An 18,216-nucleotide genomic window follows, 5' to 3' on the forward strand; every position below is an offset into this window, starting at 1 on the left:
AGGCAGACACAATTGCAATGTTTAAAAGGTTTTACAATAGCAGTATTGAAAAGGTGTTAGGACAGATACTTGGATAGGAAAGGTGCAGAGAGATACCGTACTAATGAGAACATTTGGAAATGCAGTGCCTATAAAAAGTATTCACCTCATTTGGAAGTTTTCATGTTTTATTGTTTTACAACATTGAATCACAGTGGATTTAGTTTGGCATTTTTGCCACTGATCAACAGAAAAACTCTTGTGTCAAAATGAAAACAGATCTCTACAAAATGATCTAAATTAATTACAAATATTACACAAAATAATTGATTGCATAAATATTCACCCCTTTAATATGACACACCAAATCATCACTGGTGCAGCCAACTGGTTTTAGAAGTCACGTAATTAGTTACATGGAGATCACCTGCATATAGTCAAGGTGTTTTAATTGATTGTAGTAAAAATACCAACTGTATCTGGACAGTCCAACTGTTGGTGAGTCGATATCTTGGCAAAAACTACACCATGAAGACAAAAAAACACTTCACACAGCTCAGCGTAAAGGTTATTAAAAAGCAAATGGAGATGGATACAAGAAAATATCCAAGTCATGGAATATCCATTGGAGTTAAGTCAATCATCAAGAAATGGAAAGAATATGTCACAGCTGTAAATCTGCTGAGATCAGGCCATCCTCAACTGGGTGACCGTGCAAGAAGGGGACTAGTGAGGGAGGCCACCAAGAGACCTATGACAACTCTGGAGGAGTTATAAGCTTCAGTGTCTGAGATGGAAGAGATTGTGCATACAACTGTTGCCCGAGAGCTTCAACAGTCGCAGCTTTACAGAAGTGTGGCAGAGAGAAAGACGTTGTTGGGAAAATCTCACATTAAACCTGGGCTAGAGTTTGCCAGAAACAAGTGGGAGACTCTGAAGTCAGCTGAAAGAAGGTTCTATGGTCTGATAAAACCAAAATTGAGCTTTTTGGTCATCAGACTAAATGCTACGCTTGACCTAAGCCAAACACCACACAACATCAAAAACTCACCATCCCTACCGTGAAGCACGGTGGTGGCTGCATCATGCTGTGTGTATGCTTCTCTGCAGCAGGCCCTGGAAGGCTTGTGAAGGTAGAGGGTAAAATGAATGCAGCAAAATTCAGGGAAATCCTGAAGGAAAATCTGATGCAGTCTGCAAGAGAAATGCGACTTGGGAGAAGATTTGTTTTCCAGCAAGACAATGATCCCAAGAATAAAGCCAAAGCTACACAGGAACGGCTTTACAACAAAGTTCATGTCCTGGAGTGGCCAGGTCAGAGTCCAGACCTCAATCCAATTGAGAACTTGGGAAATTGAGAAATTGAAAAGGACTGTTCATTCATGAAACCCATGAAATCTGAGAGAGCGTTTGTAAAGAATGGGGAAAAATTGCAGTGTCCTGATGTGCAAAGCTGATAGAGACAAATACACACAGACTCAAGGCTATAATTGCTGCCAAAGGTTCTTCTACTAAATACTGACTTGAAGTGGTGAATACTTACGTAATCCATTATTTTGTGTTTTATATTTGTAATTAATTTAGATTACTTTGTAGAGACCTTTTTCACTTTGATGCTTAAGTCTTTCATTGCCGATCAGTGTCAAAAGGTGGCAAATTAAATCCACTATGTTCCAATACTCTAACACAACAAAACATGGAAATTTCCAAGGGGGGGGGGGTGAATACTTTTTATAGGCACTGTAGGTATTACGCAGTGGTCCCATTTCTGTGCTGTATGATTCTGTCTCAAGGAACAAAATAGAAAGCCAAGCACAGGTTCTAGATTTCCTGATCTATTAAAGAGTGTTTGATATTCATTGCCATTCATCTGTCAGTATGAATGGATTTTATTTACTTATTCTGATACAGTGTTGATTTTGATGCTGTACATTATGGGCTAAATACAAAGTGCAGTGCAACAACCTGGCAAGGCTTCTTACACCATGTCACCTGAACCAACAGGAAAAAGCAGGGGATGTGCAGGGACACAACTCCTACACATTCTCCTGCATCATACCACATCCTACTGCAGTGTTGGTGGTTCTAGTGAGAGAACATCATCATGGCAGATAAGATGTAAGATGGAGGAAGCTGATGTTATAGTCTTTGAAAGGAAAATTGAGGAGATAGAATTATTCAAAAGAAGAATGGGGAATGTCAGTGTTGAGAGGACAGGATTTCTCAGAAAGTCAGCTCAGATGTAATAAATAGTCTGTGCGTGCGTGTCCTTAACTCATGGTGGAGTCGTCGGGGCACTGTCACGACAAGATTATCGTGACAATCACCAATCTTTTTGGTGATTGCTCATCATACGGCGTGTCTTGGGCATCTGAAACCTGGCAGAGCCCATCCCTCTCCAGGTTTTTTTTTTACGAGGTCGAGTCGCTAGCTTGACACTCAGCCCAGGGACGGATGGAGAGCGTGCAAGGGAGCCGGCTGGATTTGAACTTGGGACCTCTCGCCCTGAAGTCCAGTGCTGATGCCACTACGCCACCAGCCGGTCAAAATAAATTATATGCCCATCTTAATTGCAAAGACATTGCAACAGGACTAATTGGAAGATGAGGTGCTGTTCCTAAAGTTGGTGTTAGCCTCACTGTAACAGGGCAGAAGTCACAGACTGATTTGTCAGAATGGAAACACAAGTGGCAGGAAGGTGGGGGGGGGGGGGAGTGGAAGGCCAAGTGTTGCATTGCCTGCAGAGGCAAGAGAGCATGCCATAAGGAGGGAAACAGGAGCAGAAGGGTCGATCAGGGAGTTGTGAAGGAACTGGTTCTTGTGAAATGTCGAAAGGGGAGGAGAGGAAAAGATGTGTCTAATGGTGGAATCTCTTAGAAAGTGGCAGAAATTCAAGATAATAATCCGTGAATGTGGGGGAGGAGAGATTAGATGGAAGGTAAAGCAGAGGAATTGTATACTTGTTTAGTTCCTGAAGAGAGAGGGTAGAGCCAGGCTGTGAGAAGGGAATGAGATACAGCCAGGGTCTTCATTAACAATGGTAGAAGGGAAGAAGACAATTCACAGGCACCTGTATAGGTTGGCTCATCATCGCAGCAAATTCAATGGAGGAACTGGGAGAATGTAATGGAATCCTAACAGGGAGCAGGGTGGATAGAAGTTAAGATAGCTGTGAGAGTCAGTCATAAATGGATGATAAGTGGTTAGCCTGTCCTTGAGATAGAGACCAGGCACTGAGAATGAAGGTAAGAGTCAGAGGTTGATCGTGTGAAGATGAGGACAGGGTGAAAATTGGTTGTGAATGTGATTAAGTCATTGAGTTCCTTAGGAATGCAGGAAGCAACACCAATGTTGTCATCAATGTTCTTAAGAGGAAGCTGAAGGAGTGGGCATGGGCAGGATTGAATCAAAGACTGTTCCACGCTTTGCACAAAATGACCGATGTGAGTTGAACCCTCATGAAAGCCACAGCTACACCTTTGATGTGAAGGTAGTGAGTAGAGTTGAAGAAGTTGTTCAATATCAGAACAAGTTCAGCCATGCTTGGTGGTAGAGAACCAGTCGGAACACTCTACAGGAGGAAGCAGAGGTCCCTCAGACCATCCTGATGTGGGAATGAGGTGTAAAGAGAATGTAGGTCCATGGTGAGGATGAGTCTGTTGGGACAAGAGGACTAGAAATGGGTAAAGTGGCAGAAGGCATCAAAAGAATCATAGGTAAAGTGGGAAAAGACTGAACTAGAGGGAAAAATAGGGCAGAAGAAATATTTACAGAGCAAGAGCAAGCTGTAACAATGGGTCTCCCAGGGCTTGTTCTCACTCTCAAACTGCTCTCATTCACATATTGACTGTAAAACCTGTTCAGTTTATTCTCACGGTCGTTCTAGTTTTACTCTCATCAGACATCCCCTCCTCTACCATCTCTGAGCTTTACGTTTATTTTATCTTCCCAGTTCTGATGAGCCTTTCACCAGAAACTTCATCTGTTTCTCCTACCCCAGATGCAGCCTAACCTATTGAGTATTTCCAGCATTTCTGTTTCTACTTAACTGTTTAAACTGAGAAAGGGTAAACATGCCTTAGAGCTCAGCTCAATAGGGATGCAAATTAAAATAAGAAAACAGCAAACAAGTTCAAAAAATGGAGGCCACAGTTATAAAACAGAATTGGGACAGGTACCCGAGAACTTTCTAGGAGTAGGTGCAAAAGACTTGAAAAGGCCAAACACACAACAGCTCTTCCAGAGAGCTCACATGTATGGTCCAAATGTGATGGTCCATCTTTTACTGATGCTATGAACCACTTTTGTTCAGGTTTCTTACTAAAAGTGGAGAAAATATAGCATTCAAAGAAATGAATAATATATCAAAGACTAGAATTCACTGACATTAAAGCAAATAATATGCCGAAAAATATAAAAGAGCCAAAGAATAATAAGTCCTGTGGTGCTCTTTGTTATCACCCCAAGGGAATGTGAAGTACATCGTAGATACCTCAGCTGTATCCTTTAACCTGTTCCTGATTAGGAAATGCCTGTTTAGAACAAGAACCTGGGAATTGGTTGTCCATTTTGCCCAAGTCCACTCTGCTATTCATCAAAGTTACAGGTGATAGGGTAAATGCAAGCAGGCGTTTTCCCGCTGAGGATGGGTGAGACTAGAACTGGAAGCCATGGGTTAAGGGTGAAAGATGAAATGTGTAAGAGGAACATGAAGGGGGACTTCATCACTCAAAGGGTCGTGAACATTTGGGAATGAGCTACCAGTGGAAGTGTTGGATACTGGTTCAATTTCAACACTTTAGGGAAATTTGGATGGACAGGAGGGGTATGGAAAGCTATGGCTCAAGTGCAGGTTGATGGGACAGGGTAGAGTAATGGTTCAGCTCAGACTAAATAGGATGGAGGGTTTGTTGCCATGCTGTAGGAGTCAAAGATCTACATTTGCATCACCCTGATGGTCCTCCCATTCTACTGACATCCAGATATTTCTCTACAGCTTTCAAACGAAAGTGATTACTGATGCTCCATAGTCCTCTGTGGTAAACAATATAAAATTCCCTAAAGAGGAGGATTCTCTTCACAGTACTTTATTCTCAGACCATCTCTAGGGAGATGCCTTTAATTTTCCAATATTTCTGTGGCCTTCCCAGCCTCCCCAGTGAGGCCCAACATAAAATGAAGGAACAATCAGTCTAGTCACTTTGTAGCCTCCAGGAATAAACACTGAATTCTCCAGCGCCAGGTAAAATGCTTTTGTATTGGTTCTCATTATTATGCTGATAGTCACTACTCACTACTTTACTTTTGAATGCCTTTCTAAGGGTCAGTGTTCATGTTCCTTATCTGATCTGTTTTAACCCATCTCCACAGGGTCTTTCGTCTGGCAGCTCTGCATTGAAAACTTTAACCACTTCACTCCCATCGTCCACCCGAGTTCTGAGGCAGAGCTGTTGACCAAGAATATTGACTGGTTTCTCAATCCACAGATGCTACTGAATTGGATGAGTTCTTCTGCAGTTCCGAGGTTTCAACCAAGGGTAACACCTCCTCCTCCACACTCACTGACCACTTTATTAGGTACAGGAGTCAAACTCAGTACAATCTTCTGCTGCTGTAGCCCATTCACTTCAAGGTTCAATATGTTATACATTCTTCAGCACACCACTGTTGTAACATGTGGTTATCTGAGTTAAGGCTGATTTATACTTCTGCGTAGCAGCCTAAGCCACAGCCTTCGTAAGTGGCTTGCGCTGTTGTGAGCGTTTATACCTGTGCGTTGGTGTGTTTTTGTTGCTCTGCAATTCACCGCCAAAACGCCAGTTGGCACTGGGGTTTCTATGCCGCTGTGTAGAGTTTCTTCGTGTACTTCAAACAATGGTGACTGAGTTGGAACTAATAAATGTTGAATAAGGGTTACTTTTATTGAAACTACTGCAACACAGGAAAGAGAAGAGACGTCGGAGATGGTGTGTATGTACGACCATTGAACGGACTGAGGCAGAAGGAGGGTGAATTTTCTGTGCTTGTCTGGCCACAGGGACATGGACGAAGAAATGCATTTCAAATGTCAGCAGGCAGATTTGAAGATTTGGTTCATTGTCTCCAACCATTTATTTCGCATCAGTGTATGCACAGTATGCCTATAGACAGGAGGAAATGTGATGCTACCAAGCCGACCAATCACTGTTGTTGCTGTCTGCGTCGCCGTGACGCGTAGTTACATTTTTGGAGAGGTGCGCGTTATGCTATGGCATAAGGGTAGGGAGTAGGGTACAGAGTAGGTTATGTAGCTACGCCGTACCTACAGCGTTCATTTGACGCGGAAGTATAAATCAGCCTTTACGGTCGTCTTCCTGCAGCTTGAATCAATCTGGTCATTCTCTGACCTCCCTCATTAACAAGACATTTTCACCCCCAGAACTACAGTTCACTGGATGTTTCTTTTGTGTTTGCAACATTCTCTGTAAATTGTAGAGACTGTTGTACATAAAAATCCCAGGAGATCAGCAGATTCTGAGATACTCAATCCACCCCACCTGGCACCAACAATCATTCCGTGGTCAAGGTCACTTGGATCACTTTTCTTCCTTATTCTGAACAAATGAACTTCCTGACCATGCCTGCATGCTTTTCTGCATTGAGTTGCTGTCATATGATTTACTGATTAGATATTTGCATTAACAAGCAGGTGTACCTAATAAAGTGGCAACTGAGTGCAGAACATAGAACAGTACAGTACAATACTTTCGGCCCACAATGTTATGCCAACCTCTTCACCTAAACTTTTAACCTAATTTTTCTATCATCCATGTGCCTATCCCTTAAATGTCCCTAATGTACAGGCCTCTAATATCACCCCTGGCAGCATGACCTGCACACCCACCACTCTGTATGAAAAAACCTACCTCTGACATTACCCACCCCCCCAACTATATTTTCCATCAGTTATCTTAAAATTATGCCGCCATGTATTAGCCATTTCTGCTCTAGGAAAATGTCTCTGGCTGTTCATTCTATACCTCTTATCATCTTATACACCTTTATCATGACATCTCTCATTCTCCTTTGCTCCAAAGAGAAAAGCTCTGGCTCGCTCAAACTATCCTCATAAGATAAGCTCTCTCATCCAGGCAGCATTCTCGCAAACCTCTGCTCCCTCTCGAAAGGCTGCAAAGATTTTTGTAGATTTCAGTATTATTTCTCATTCTACTAAACGTTATAGAATGTAGGCCTAGTTCATACAATCTCACCTCATCTAGCAAACGTATCAATCCTTGAACCACTCTGGCTAACCTTCAGTGCACCCCTCAATGCCAAGTATATTCTTTGTATGTAGTTAGACTCACATTATGGTCTGGTACAGACTCTCCAAGGCACTACACAATACCACTTTAAACAAATCCTCTAAAAAGGCTAACGCACCATTTGTCTCACAATTATTTGTTGAAACCCGCAGATTGTCTTTCAGCAACTTGTGCTCGGGTAACGCAGATGTCCCAGTTTCTTATCATTTAAAAAATACTCTGTTCTGTTTTGAATACCAAAGTGTATGATAACCTTTTACTCCTTTGCCATGAAGCTGCCCATCACTCACTCACCCTGTCCACATCCCTTTTCCTCAGCTACATGGAACACCCCATGTTCCAAGCTAACACCAGCATCGCTCCCCAAATCTCCTTACACTACAACGATGACTGCATTGGTGCTGCTTCCTGCACCCATGTTGAGCTCACTGATTTCATCAACTTTGTCTCCAACCTCCACCCTGCCCTAAAATTTACTTGGTCCATTTCCTCCCTCCCCTTTGTTGATCCTTCTGCCTCCATCTCTAGAAACAGTCTATCTATTGATATCTTTTATAAACCTACTGACTCTCACAGCTATCTGGACTATACAGTACCTCTCCCCATCATGTCACTTATAAAGATGCCATCCCTTTCTCTCAGTTCCTTCATCTCCACATCATCTGTTCTCAGGACGAGACTTTTCATCCCAGAGCTACTGAGAAGTCCTCCCTCTTCAAAGAAAGGGGCCTCCCTTCCTCCACTATCAAAGCTGCCTTCACACACATCCGTTCCATTTTGTGTGCATCTGCCCTCACACCAGGGATAGGGCTCCTCTTATCCTCACTAACCACCCTTTGTATCCAGCACATAATTCTCCGTAACTTCTACCATCTCCGACGGGATCCCACTCCCACCCCAACCCACCCCCCCCCCCCACTTTGTGCAGGGATTGCTCCCTACACGATTCCCTTGTCCATTCATCCCTCCCCACTGATCTCGTTCCTGGTACTTAGCCTTGCAAGTAGAACAAGTGCCACACCTGCTCCTACACCTCCTCCCTCACAACCATTTAGGTCCCCAGTCTACCCAGGTGAGACAACACTTCACCTGAGAATCAGTTGGGTGTCATCTACTATATCCAACTGTACAGTGTGGCCTCCTGTATATCCCAATGTGGATTAGGAGATGGCTTTGCCAAACACCTATGCTCTGTCTGTCAGAAAAAATGGGATCTACCAGTGGCCATCCATCTCAATTCTACTTCCCATTCTGACATGTCCTCCTCTACTGCCCTGATGTGGGCATACTCAGGTTGGAGCAACACCTTATATTCCGTCTGTGTAGCCTCCAATCTGATGGCATGAACATCAATTTCTCCAACTTCCAATAAGTGACCCCTCTTCATCATTCCTCATTCATGTTTCCCTCTCTCAGCTCATCTCCTTACATGGCAATCACCTCCCTTTGGTGTTGCTCCCTCTCCTCTTTCTTCCATGACCTCGGTCCTCTCCGATCACATTTCCCCCTCTCCAGCCCTTCATTTCTTTCACCAATCAACTTCCCAGCTCTTCACCCCTCCCCCTGCCCCAGTTCACCTATCACCTTGTCCTTCTTCCTCCTCTTCCCTCCTCCACTTTCTTACTCTAACAACTTCTTCCTTTCTCATCCTGATGAAGTGTCAGCCTGAAATGTTGACTTATTACTCTTTCCATAGATGCTGATCTCCTCCAGCGTTGTGTGTGTGTTGTTTCACAGCTTTTTGAAGCCTCCTAGTCTTCTCCTCTGTATTCAGAACCCTGTCTAGTTTTGTATCAGCACACTTGTCCACTCAACTACAGAAACCATTCCACAATCTACAGAGCCAAGCCCTATTAAGAAGATAAACACAGTATCCACCGTCTCCTTCAAGTCACTGGGTCCTTAGAGTGACTGGCTTTCAGTTCACCAACCTCTCCAATACATTTAAATGCTAATTTCATTTTAGAATTAGTATCTTTATTTCTTACATCCATTTCACAACGTGAGGGATGAGAAAGGAAGAGGAGAAGTCAGAGGAGAAAGGTGGAGGGGGAAGAGGAGGAATAAGGACAAGGTGATAGGTGAACTGGGGCAGGGGGAGGGGTGAAGAGCTGGGAAGTTGATTGGTGAAAGAGATGAAGGGCTGGAGAGGGGGAAATGTGATCGGAGAGGATCATGGAAGAAAGGGAAGAAGGGGGGTGCAGTACCAAAGGGAGCGATGTACATGTAATAAGGAAGGGAAATGTGGGAGGATATTGCCCAAACACTAAGATTGTTTTATTCCTCATTTTTTCTGGCAGACAGATATTTCTGAACTTAACCTGAAGAGACATGGAGTAGCCGTTTAATTCCTCTGCTATTTCTTTGCTCTCTGCAAAGTTTCCTTCTCCAAATCTGTTTTTGTTTCTTACCAATTGACTCTTCCTTTACTTTATCAATTTCTTAATGCTCCTTTGTTGGGTTCTAAGATGCTTCCAATCCTCGGGCTATTGTTACTTGTAGCAACTTGTATTAAATATTTGGATTTAAAACAATTTACTTGCCCCTGTCAGCCACACACAAATCAGTTCTTCTCCCTCGTGGTTGCACTTTTAAGAATGTTTGTTTTACACATTCCATATTATTCCTTTAATTTCTGGCCACTGGCTGTCACACCTTTCAGATCAAAAATCACATACTTTAGCTAGAAATTATTGTATGTTATTCACATAAATAACTAGAGGAAGTCATGAGCATTTAAGTAATGCTATGCGGAATAAGAAAGCTTAATGAATTTGTGAAATAATGTTGTGTTGAACAAATCTAATTTAATTTCTGCAGAACTAAGTAGCAAGGTGGAAACTGTCCAAGGAAGCAATTGTATGGAATCCTGAAGGTCTTCAGTAAGGGTCATGTTTCTCCAACCCTTCACTCACAACACTTGTACCCAATCCTTCCACAGGGGCATTCTCCACAGCTTCACAAACCCCACCCTCCAATGCCCAACCAGCAGATTTCACCCTCCCCATTCAACAAGGAATTATAGTCATAGAACACTACAGCACAGAAACAGACCCTTGGCCCATCTAGTCCATGCTGAACTGTTATTTAGCCTGGTCCCATCAACCTGCACCTGGACCACATCTCTGCAGACCTCTCCCATCCACCCACTTATCCAATTTGCTCTTAAAAGTTGAAGTCAAGTGCACACCCATCACTTGCAGCTTCTTCCACATTCTCACCACCCTCTGTGCAAAGAAGTTCCCCCTCATTTATCCCTTAAACATTTCACCCTTCACTGTTAACACACGACCTCCAGTTCTAGTCTCACCCAAACTCAGGGGAAAATGCTTGTTCAAATTTACCCTATCCACACCCCCCCATAATTCTATATACCTCTATCAAATCACCCCTCATTTTCCTTCACTCCAGGGAATAAAGTCCTAACCTATCCAACCTTTCCCTATAATTCAGCTCCTCAAGTCCCAGCAAAATCCTTGTAAAATTTCTCTGCATTCTTTCAATCTTGACACATTTCCTGTAGGTTGGTTTCTTGAACTGCACACAATACTCCAAATTAGGCCTCACCAATGTCCTATACAACTTCAACATAACATTCCAACTCCTATACGTACTCAGTACCTTGATTAATGAAGGCCAATGTATCAAAAGTTCTCTTTACAACCCCATCTACCTGTGACACACTTTCAAGGATCTGTATTCCCAGATCCCTCTGTTCTACTGCACTCTTCCGTACCCTACTATTAACACTAAGCCCTACTCTGGTTTGACCTCCCAAAGTGCAAATGCTCACACATGTCTGCTTTAAATTCCATTTGGCATTTTTCTGCCCATTTTTCCAGCTGGTTTTGATCCTGCAAGCTTTGATCTCCTTGCTCGCTGTTCACTACACCACTATCTTGGTTTCATCCAAAAATTTGTTGATCCATTTTCCCCACATTATCATGCAGATTGTTGATACAGATGACGAACAACAACAGACTCAGCACTGACCCCTGTGACACACCATTAGTCATTAGCCTCCAGCCAGAGAGGCAACTATCTACAACCACTCTCTGGCTTATCCCATGAAGCCTATCTGAAATCCAATTTACCTCATCCTGAATGACAAGTGACTGAATTTACTTGATCAACTTCCCAAGTGAGACCTTGTCAAAGGCCTTGCTAAAGTCCATGTAGACAACATCCGCTGACTTTCCTTCATTAATGTTCCTGGTAACTTCCTGAAAAAACTAAGATTAGTTCAGCATGCTGGTCTATCCCTAATCATTCCCTGTCTATCCAAATACTTATACATCCAGTCCTTAGAATAGCTACAAATAATATACCCACTACCAGCCTTTAATTTCCCGTCTTATTCTTAGAGCCTTCCTTGAACAACAGAACAAAATTAACTATCCTCGAATCATCCCCTGAAGATGTTTTAAAAACCACTGCAAGGGCTCCTGCCAATTCGGCACTAGCGTCCCACAAGATTTGAGGGAACACCTTATCAGGGCTGGAGATTTATCCATCCTCATTTACCTCAAGACAGAAAGCAGCACCTCTTCTGTAATCTGTACATGGTTCGAAATTGCACCGCCGAATTTTAAAAGTAATTACATCACAATCTCTTTCCTCAGAATCTTGCCACCCGACTGAATAGACTGATGCTACATGAGCCCAGAGAACCCATCTCACCCATCTCTTTTGCTTGACTGATCAACACTAGTCACTTTGACTGGAGCAGTTGTTTATGGAGTGGCGGAGGTAAAAATAAGCATCTCCTGGAATCTTTGCAATCTTTATGAGGCCATATTATTTTGAGTGGGACAGGATTCTGAATGGGGGAAAGCAGACATGTCTCTGCTCTGCCCAAGGGCTCCCAACCCCACAGCTGATCGGGTGGAGCGGACAGGGCAGGCTAGGTGAGAGCGAAACTAGCCAGGAGCACAGCCACACATGCATGGGAGGGTGAGGGTTAGGGTTTCCAAACAACCTCGACCCACTGCAATTTGCCGACCACTGAAACAGGGATGTGGCAGATGCATCTGACTGGCCTTACACTCATATCTCGAGCATCTAGACATCAAACTAGATTCACTGACTACAGTTCTGCCTTCACTACTATTATACCAAACTCTGGACCCCGGAAATCAATGCCTCCCTCTGTAACTGGATCCTTGACTTCCTGACCAACGAACTGCAATCAGTAAGGATAGGAAGCAAAACTTCCACAATTACTCTAAACACTGGTGTTCCCCTAGACCGGGGGTCGGCAACCCGCGGCTCCGGAGCCACATGTGGCTCTTTTACGTCTGTGCTGCGGCTCCCTGTTGCTTTGGGAAATAATTGGTTGTGGCGACCCTTTTCCTGGCACATCCGAACCGACTCACAATTAGATAGCCTACGGGGGTTTGCGAGCACAGAGCTTTGGAGCCTCTGCGCCATGGGGGGCCGGTTGACAGAGGCTTAAAAGTGAGGCTGAAGATTTCGAATAAAGTTTTTTCCTTCGACTGCAGTTACCGACTCCGTGTCGTAATTTTAGCGCTGCGTGTAGCACACCGCTACATGGTCAGTATTTAATTAAAATGTATTTTATGTTAGTTTGTTAGTTTTTGAAATGTAAATCTAAATTTGAAGATTCTAAATAATACAATCTAAATAAGATACAATCTAAATAAGATGTTGTGGCGACCCATTTCCTGACACATCCGAACCGGCTCACAGTTAACCAGCGTTCAGGCTAAGGGAGATAGCCTACGGGGGTTTGTGAGTACGTGTCTTTTGCAGCATCCGCGCCCATGGGGGGCGGGTTGAGGGAGGCTTAAAAGCAAGGCTGTTTAGTTCGAATAAAGCTATCTTTGACTGCAGTTTACTGACTGCGTGTAGCAACCGCTACAACGTGTTTTTATCGCTGGCTGTCCAGAGGGGAGGTGCTGAAACGCTTTGTCGCGTGTCTGGAAGAAGTGAAAACTTTCCTGGGCAGCAAAGGGCTCACCTTTCCTGAGCTGGAACAGCCAGAGTGGCTGGAAAAGCTACACTTCATGGTAGACATGACAGCGCACCTGAACACGCCGAACACAGCTCTTCAGGGGAAAGGACGTACAGCCCTGCACATGTTGGAGGATGTTTTGGCATTCGAGCGCAAGTTGACGTTGCTTGCCAGAGATTTACAGAAAGGCACATTGTCTCACTTCCCCAATTTGAGAGAGTTCAAACAATGTCACGACATGATAAATTCGGAGTATTTACATTCTGCAATCATCGCAATGCAAACATCGTTTGGGAAACGCTTCTGTGAGTTCAGAGAGGAAAAAAAACACATCCTTCCCGGTCACTCCCCTAAGCATCGATCCATCCCTACTGAATACGACTGCATTGTCAGGTGTGAGTCAACCTGAACAAGTATGATAAATATTTTAATTGCCTATTATTTTGTATATTCATATGTTTTCATTGTTCAGTGAAATAGTCCTTTTATTTTTCAGGTTGACAGCTGGCTGACGTTATTTTTGGTTTGCTGCTGGCGGCAAATTTAAGTTTGGCGTTTTTCATAAATACAAGAAGGACTCAAATAGACGTTGAGTATTTTACTTAAAAGTAACCTTCAACCCAACGTCTTTTTTTCGGAGTTCAAAATGTTTTTGTTGCATGCAGAAATGTAATTTCGTTTTCTCTGCAGGAGTTCATCAATTTCATAAATGCAACACATTATAGTTTGTTTATACATAGCATAAAGGCAAAACAAAACGTTGTATGCAGTGTTATTTCATTTTAAATGTCAAACAGGTTTTGCGGCTCCCAGTGTTTTCTTTTCTGTGGGAAACAGGTCCAAGTGGCTCTTTCAGTGGTAAAGGTTGCTGACCCCTGCCCTAGACTGTTCTCTGCCTTGACTCCACTCCTTGTACATTTGTGTCTGCCTGGCCAGGCTCTGCCCCAACTCCATCTACGCAATTCCAGATGATACCACTGTAGTGGGCTGCATCTCAAATTACAATGAGTCGATTACATGCAGGAGATAGAGAGTTTAGTGCATGGTGTCATAACACTTCTCTCAATGTCAACGAAACAGCTTATTCAAGTTCAATGCTCTATGTCACGATTAACTTCAGAAAGGAGGCTGGTGCACTTGCTCCTGTCTATGTCAATGATGTTGAGGTTAAGAGCTTCAAATTCCTAATTCTTAATTCTTCTAAGAAAGCTCACCAATGCCTCTACTTCCTCAGAGGATAAAGTTTTCCCTGTCCTCTTAACTTTTACCAATTTTTATCAATGCACCATAGAAAGTATTCTGATTGGATGAAATAGAGTTTGGTACAGCTGCATGCGACCACAAGAAACTGCAGAGTTGTGGACAGAGCTCAGCATCAGAGAACCAGTGTCCGCTCTGTGAACTCTGTCTTTTCTTATTGCTGCCTCACTGAAACAGTAAGCACAAAGTCCCAGCCTAGTCTCCACTCTCCCATTGGGTAGAAAAGCACATGCCATCAGGTTCAAGGACAGCTCCTATTCAGCTGCTATCAGATCCTCGAACAGACATCTTGTACAATAAAATGGACTCCTGGCCTCACAACCTGCCTCCACACTTTTTCTGTAGCTTTGCACTTCATTCTGCACTGCTATTGGTTTTACCTTATGCTAGCTAAATGCTCCGTGTAATGAGCTGATCTATATGAACAGTAACAAGATTAGATTTTCACTGTAGCTTGGTACATGTTATAATAATAAACCAACACCACCCTTTCATTATTTAATAGCTTCTCCTCCTCCTTTAAACTGACTTGTCCCAGATCACCCAAGTAGCCCTCCCTGAACCTACCACCTTTCATATCCCTCTCCTTGGTGAATACAGTTAAGAGTCCACAGTTATGACCTTGCCTATATCCTCTAGCTCCAAACACAGACTACACCTCTCTTCCCTAAGAAACATATCCTTTCCACACTTGGCTCTTGTTCCTGATAAACAGTTAGTCCCAGGGTTACACAAATGTTCCATTCCTGACAAAGCACCCATAAGGAAAGTTTTTTTTTGACAAATCGGAAACATCTGTTTTCTACAGTTACCCATTTCATATCACCGACATACACTTTCAGCAACTCATTTATATTATGGGATATTTACACACAATGAAACTATACAATGTCTCCAGTCATTAATGAATACCACAAAACACCTTATCATCTTGAAAAATGCATTTCAAATGTAGGGGTGAATTTTGAGTAGAGTTCGACTTCTATAGTTAGGTCATTCTGTAACCCAGCAGCCTAGTCTATACTTTAATACCCTGGGATCCTCTTTATCTTACCAGGATATTTAATGGCCTCCCTTTACCCTCCTCTGGTTTGTATATCCTCGTCTACGCTGCTTCTTAAGAGACTTCCTGGATTCCAACTGTTTGTACTTGTGATATACTTCATTATTTTTCTTGATCAAACCTGAATCACCCTAGGTTCCCTCGTTTTGCTGTAGAACACAAAAAGTACAGCCTGGGAACACACCCTTTAGCCCATGATTTCTCAGCAAACACAATGTCAAATTCAACTATTCACCTGATCGATACCCATCCATCCACTGGACATTCATCGGTCCAGCTAAAGGCCTCCTGAATGCCACTATCTGATCTGCTGCCACCTTGGCAGGGTGTTCCAAGTACCCACCGTTCCTCTGTGAAAGGTTGGCAGGGTGTTCCAAGTACCCACCGTTCCTCTGTGAAAGGTTGGCAGGGTTCTGTGTAAGCTGCTTGTCCCACACACCTCCTGGAAACTTTTTCCCTCTCAGCTTAAAGTTGTACTCTCCAGTGTTTGTCACTTCTACCCTGGGGAAAAAGGTTCTGGCTTCTAAACCGGCCGATTTTGCCTTTCACCCTTACTGGAACATCCTGCCCTTTAAATTAGTTACTTGACCCTGACTAGTCGGTCATAGCTTTATTGGCAAGCTTTTCCTCCTAACTTACTTTCCCCCATTCCCACCCCCGGTCCTCTCCTAGCTCACCTTTCCTCAATCCAAGATGCTAACTTGAACACCAGGTTCTTTCGCCTAATCACTTTCCGGCAAGGGATTCTGAAGCTACAATCTGCCGGAGGAACTCAGCGGGTTAGCAGCACCCGAGTTCCTCCTGTACATCGTTTGAAACTCACAGAGAATGGTGGGTGTTCCCTATCGGAATTTCACTCCCTACCTGGATTCATTTAAAGTTTTGAAACAAATCTGAGCAAATAGCAAAAGTCGAACCAACAAACATGACAAAAGAAATGAGCCACAGTGGTGGACACAATGATGCTCGTACACCCAGAGAGCAAATACAGACAGCTGCACTGGAACCGTAACCCATTCATTCGGTAAAACGCTCGCACCGTGTTGCGAGGGGCCGGGATGCCGGGTCTCCGTCAGACCCTCACTGCGAGCACCGAGACCCCGCCAGCGCAGACACAGAGCGACCACTGACCACAGGGAGGTTCCCAAACTTTCCCAGCTCCTTGCCCGCGAGTTTTATCTCTCGACGAGGACCAAGCCTGCACCCGCCCCAGCTCCAGCACTCACCCGCCTTGCAGGGGTCCGCGTAATCGGCGGACTCCGCCGAGGCTCCGGCGGCGAGCCCGCGGCTCCACGGCGGCAGCAGCAGCAGGTGGGTGACGAGCAGGCGGCAGGGGTTCATGGCGGTGGAGTGTGCGGGACCCAGGCGGGGCTGCGCTCTGGCAGACGGTCCCGGTCAGGACGCGGCCCGAGAACTGCGAGGCGAGCTGCCGCCCCTGTCAATCACAGCCCCACCAATCAGCGCACGCTGCGCTCCCGGGCTCCGGCTGAACCGGGACAAGGGAGCGGAGTCGGACCGTGCGCCGCCGGGACGCGAGCACGCTTCCACCAACAAGCATTCAGAAAGATTAACACAAGAACGATCTGCACCTGGGTGAAAGAGAGACGAACTGAAGGTCCGAGGAAAAGGGAATAAAACTGGGAACGGTCAGAAAAAATGTTTTAAAAATAGGGTTTATTCTCAGATCCGTGCTCATTTCTTGTACACAAAGTAGGAAATATAAAATATTTTAAAAACAATGCACAATATACTGCAATGAATTTGGCATAAGTATGTTTAATCAGAATACATCTGAACAATGTGCGGCCCGTGACGCCTTCCTGCATAAAAATCCATTTCACTTAACATCTGAAATACTGCTATATCGGTTCAGGTTACTTTATTCCGTTGGATGATTCCGACTCCGAGGATTGTGAACGGGAAGTACACCCAGAATGTTCCAGGAGACCGAGCGAGGGCAGCGTACCCGGGACGAGAGAACAGTTGCAATGATCGGGACAGAACAATGCCCCGGGGAGGGGAACTGAAGAATGGGGCGCGAGGTTCGGCTTGGGCAGGACGCTCCACCCGAGAAAATACCAAGGGAACCGAAAACTTGCAATACATCAATGCACCGAGATTGCAGAGATGACAAGGAGGGATACAACTTGGAGCAAAACAGAAGATCTTGATAGAGAAGTGACCCGGGACGGTGCAGTACCACGAGAATAGGACCAAGGAACGGATAGGATAGAAGTCGGAGCAGTACTCCATAGTGCACCCATGGGGAAAAAAGTACACGGCATGACAACTGGGCCAGGCCTTCACCATCAGCAGGAGGTAGAGCAGATAATCGACACGTCCGAGAGGGGTGTAAAAGCAATGGCACTATGTTGCAAGCGATTGCAACTTCCTCAATGCTAACTGAGATCACCTTGGTGTGAAAATTGCAGAGAGGTCAGAATTTAAATTGAACTGTGCTGTTTACTGGAGTTAGAACGTAACCAGGCGAGTGGTTACAGCTTCAGTAGGGGAGAATTTTTGGTAAATGCTGATGCTGACAGCTTTCAAGGTAATTAATGGAGGAATGATCCAGACATCACAGTTTGAAAAGGGGATGTCTGCTTTTAATAAGGCAGGCAAAATGAAAGAGTAGC

General features: G+C 44.2%; 1 protein-coding gene across 2 annotated transcripts in view; it reads right to left on the minus strand.

The window, feature by feature from the left end:
- Positions 1 to 17,039, minus strand: part of LOC132378913 (tolloid-like protein 2) — a 94,466-nt gene extending 77,427 nt beyond the window's left edge. For both annotated transcript variants that reach the window (XM_059946225.1, XM_059946222.1), the window contains exon 1: positions 16,807 to 17,039. In XM_059946225.1, coding sequence (XP_059802208.1) covers positions 16,807 to 16,921 — 115 coding nt within the window. In that variant the 5' untranslated portion in view covers positions 16,922 to 17,039. The remainder of the gene's footprint in view (positions 1 to 16,806) is intronic.
- Positions 17,040 to 18,216: the final 1,177 nt, after the last annotated feature.

This window comes from Hypanus sabinus, chromosome 21, assembly GCF_030144855.1.
Source record: "Hypanus sabinus isolate sHypSab1 chromosome 21, sHypSab1.hap1, whole genome shotgun sequence".
NCBI lineage: Eukaryota > Metazoa > Chordata > Chondrichthyes > Myliobatiformes > Dasyatidae > Hypanus > Hypanus sabinus.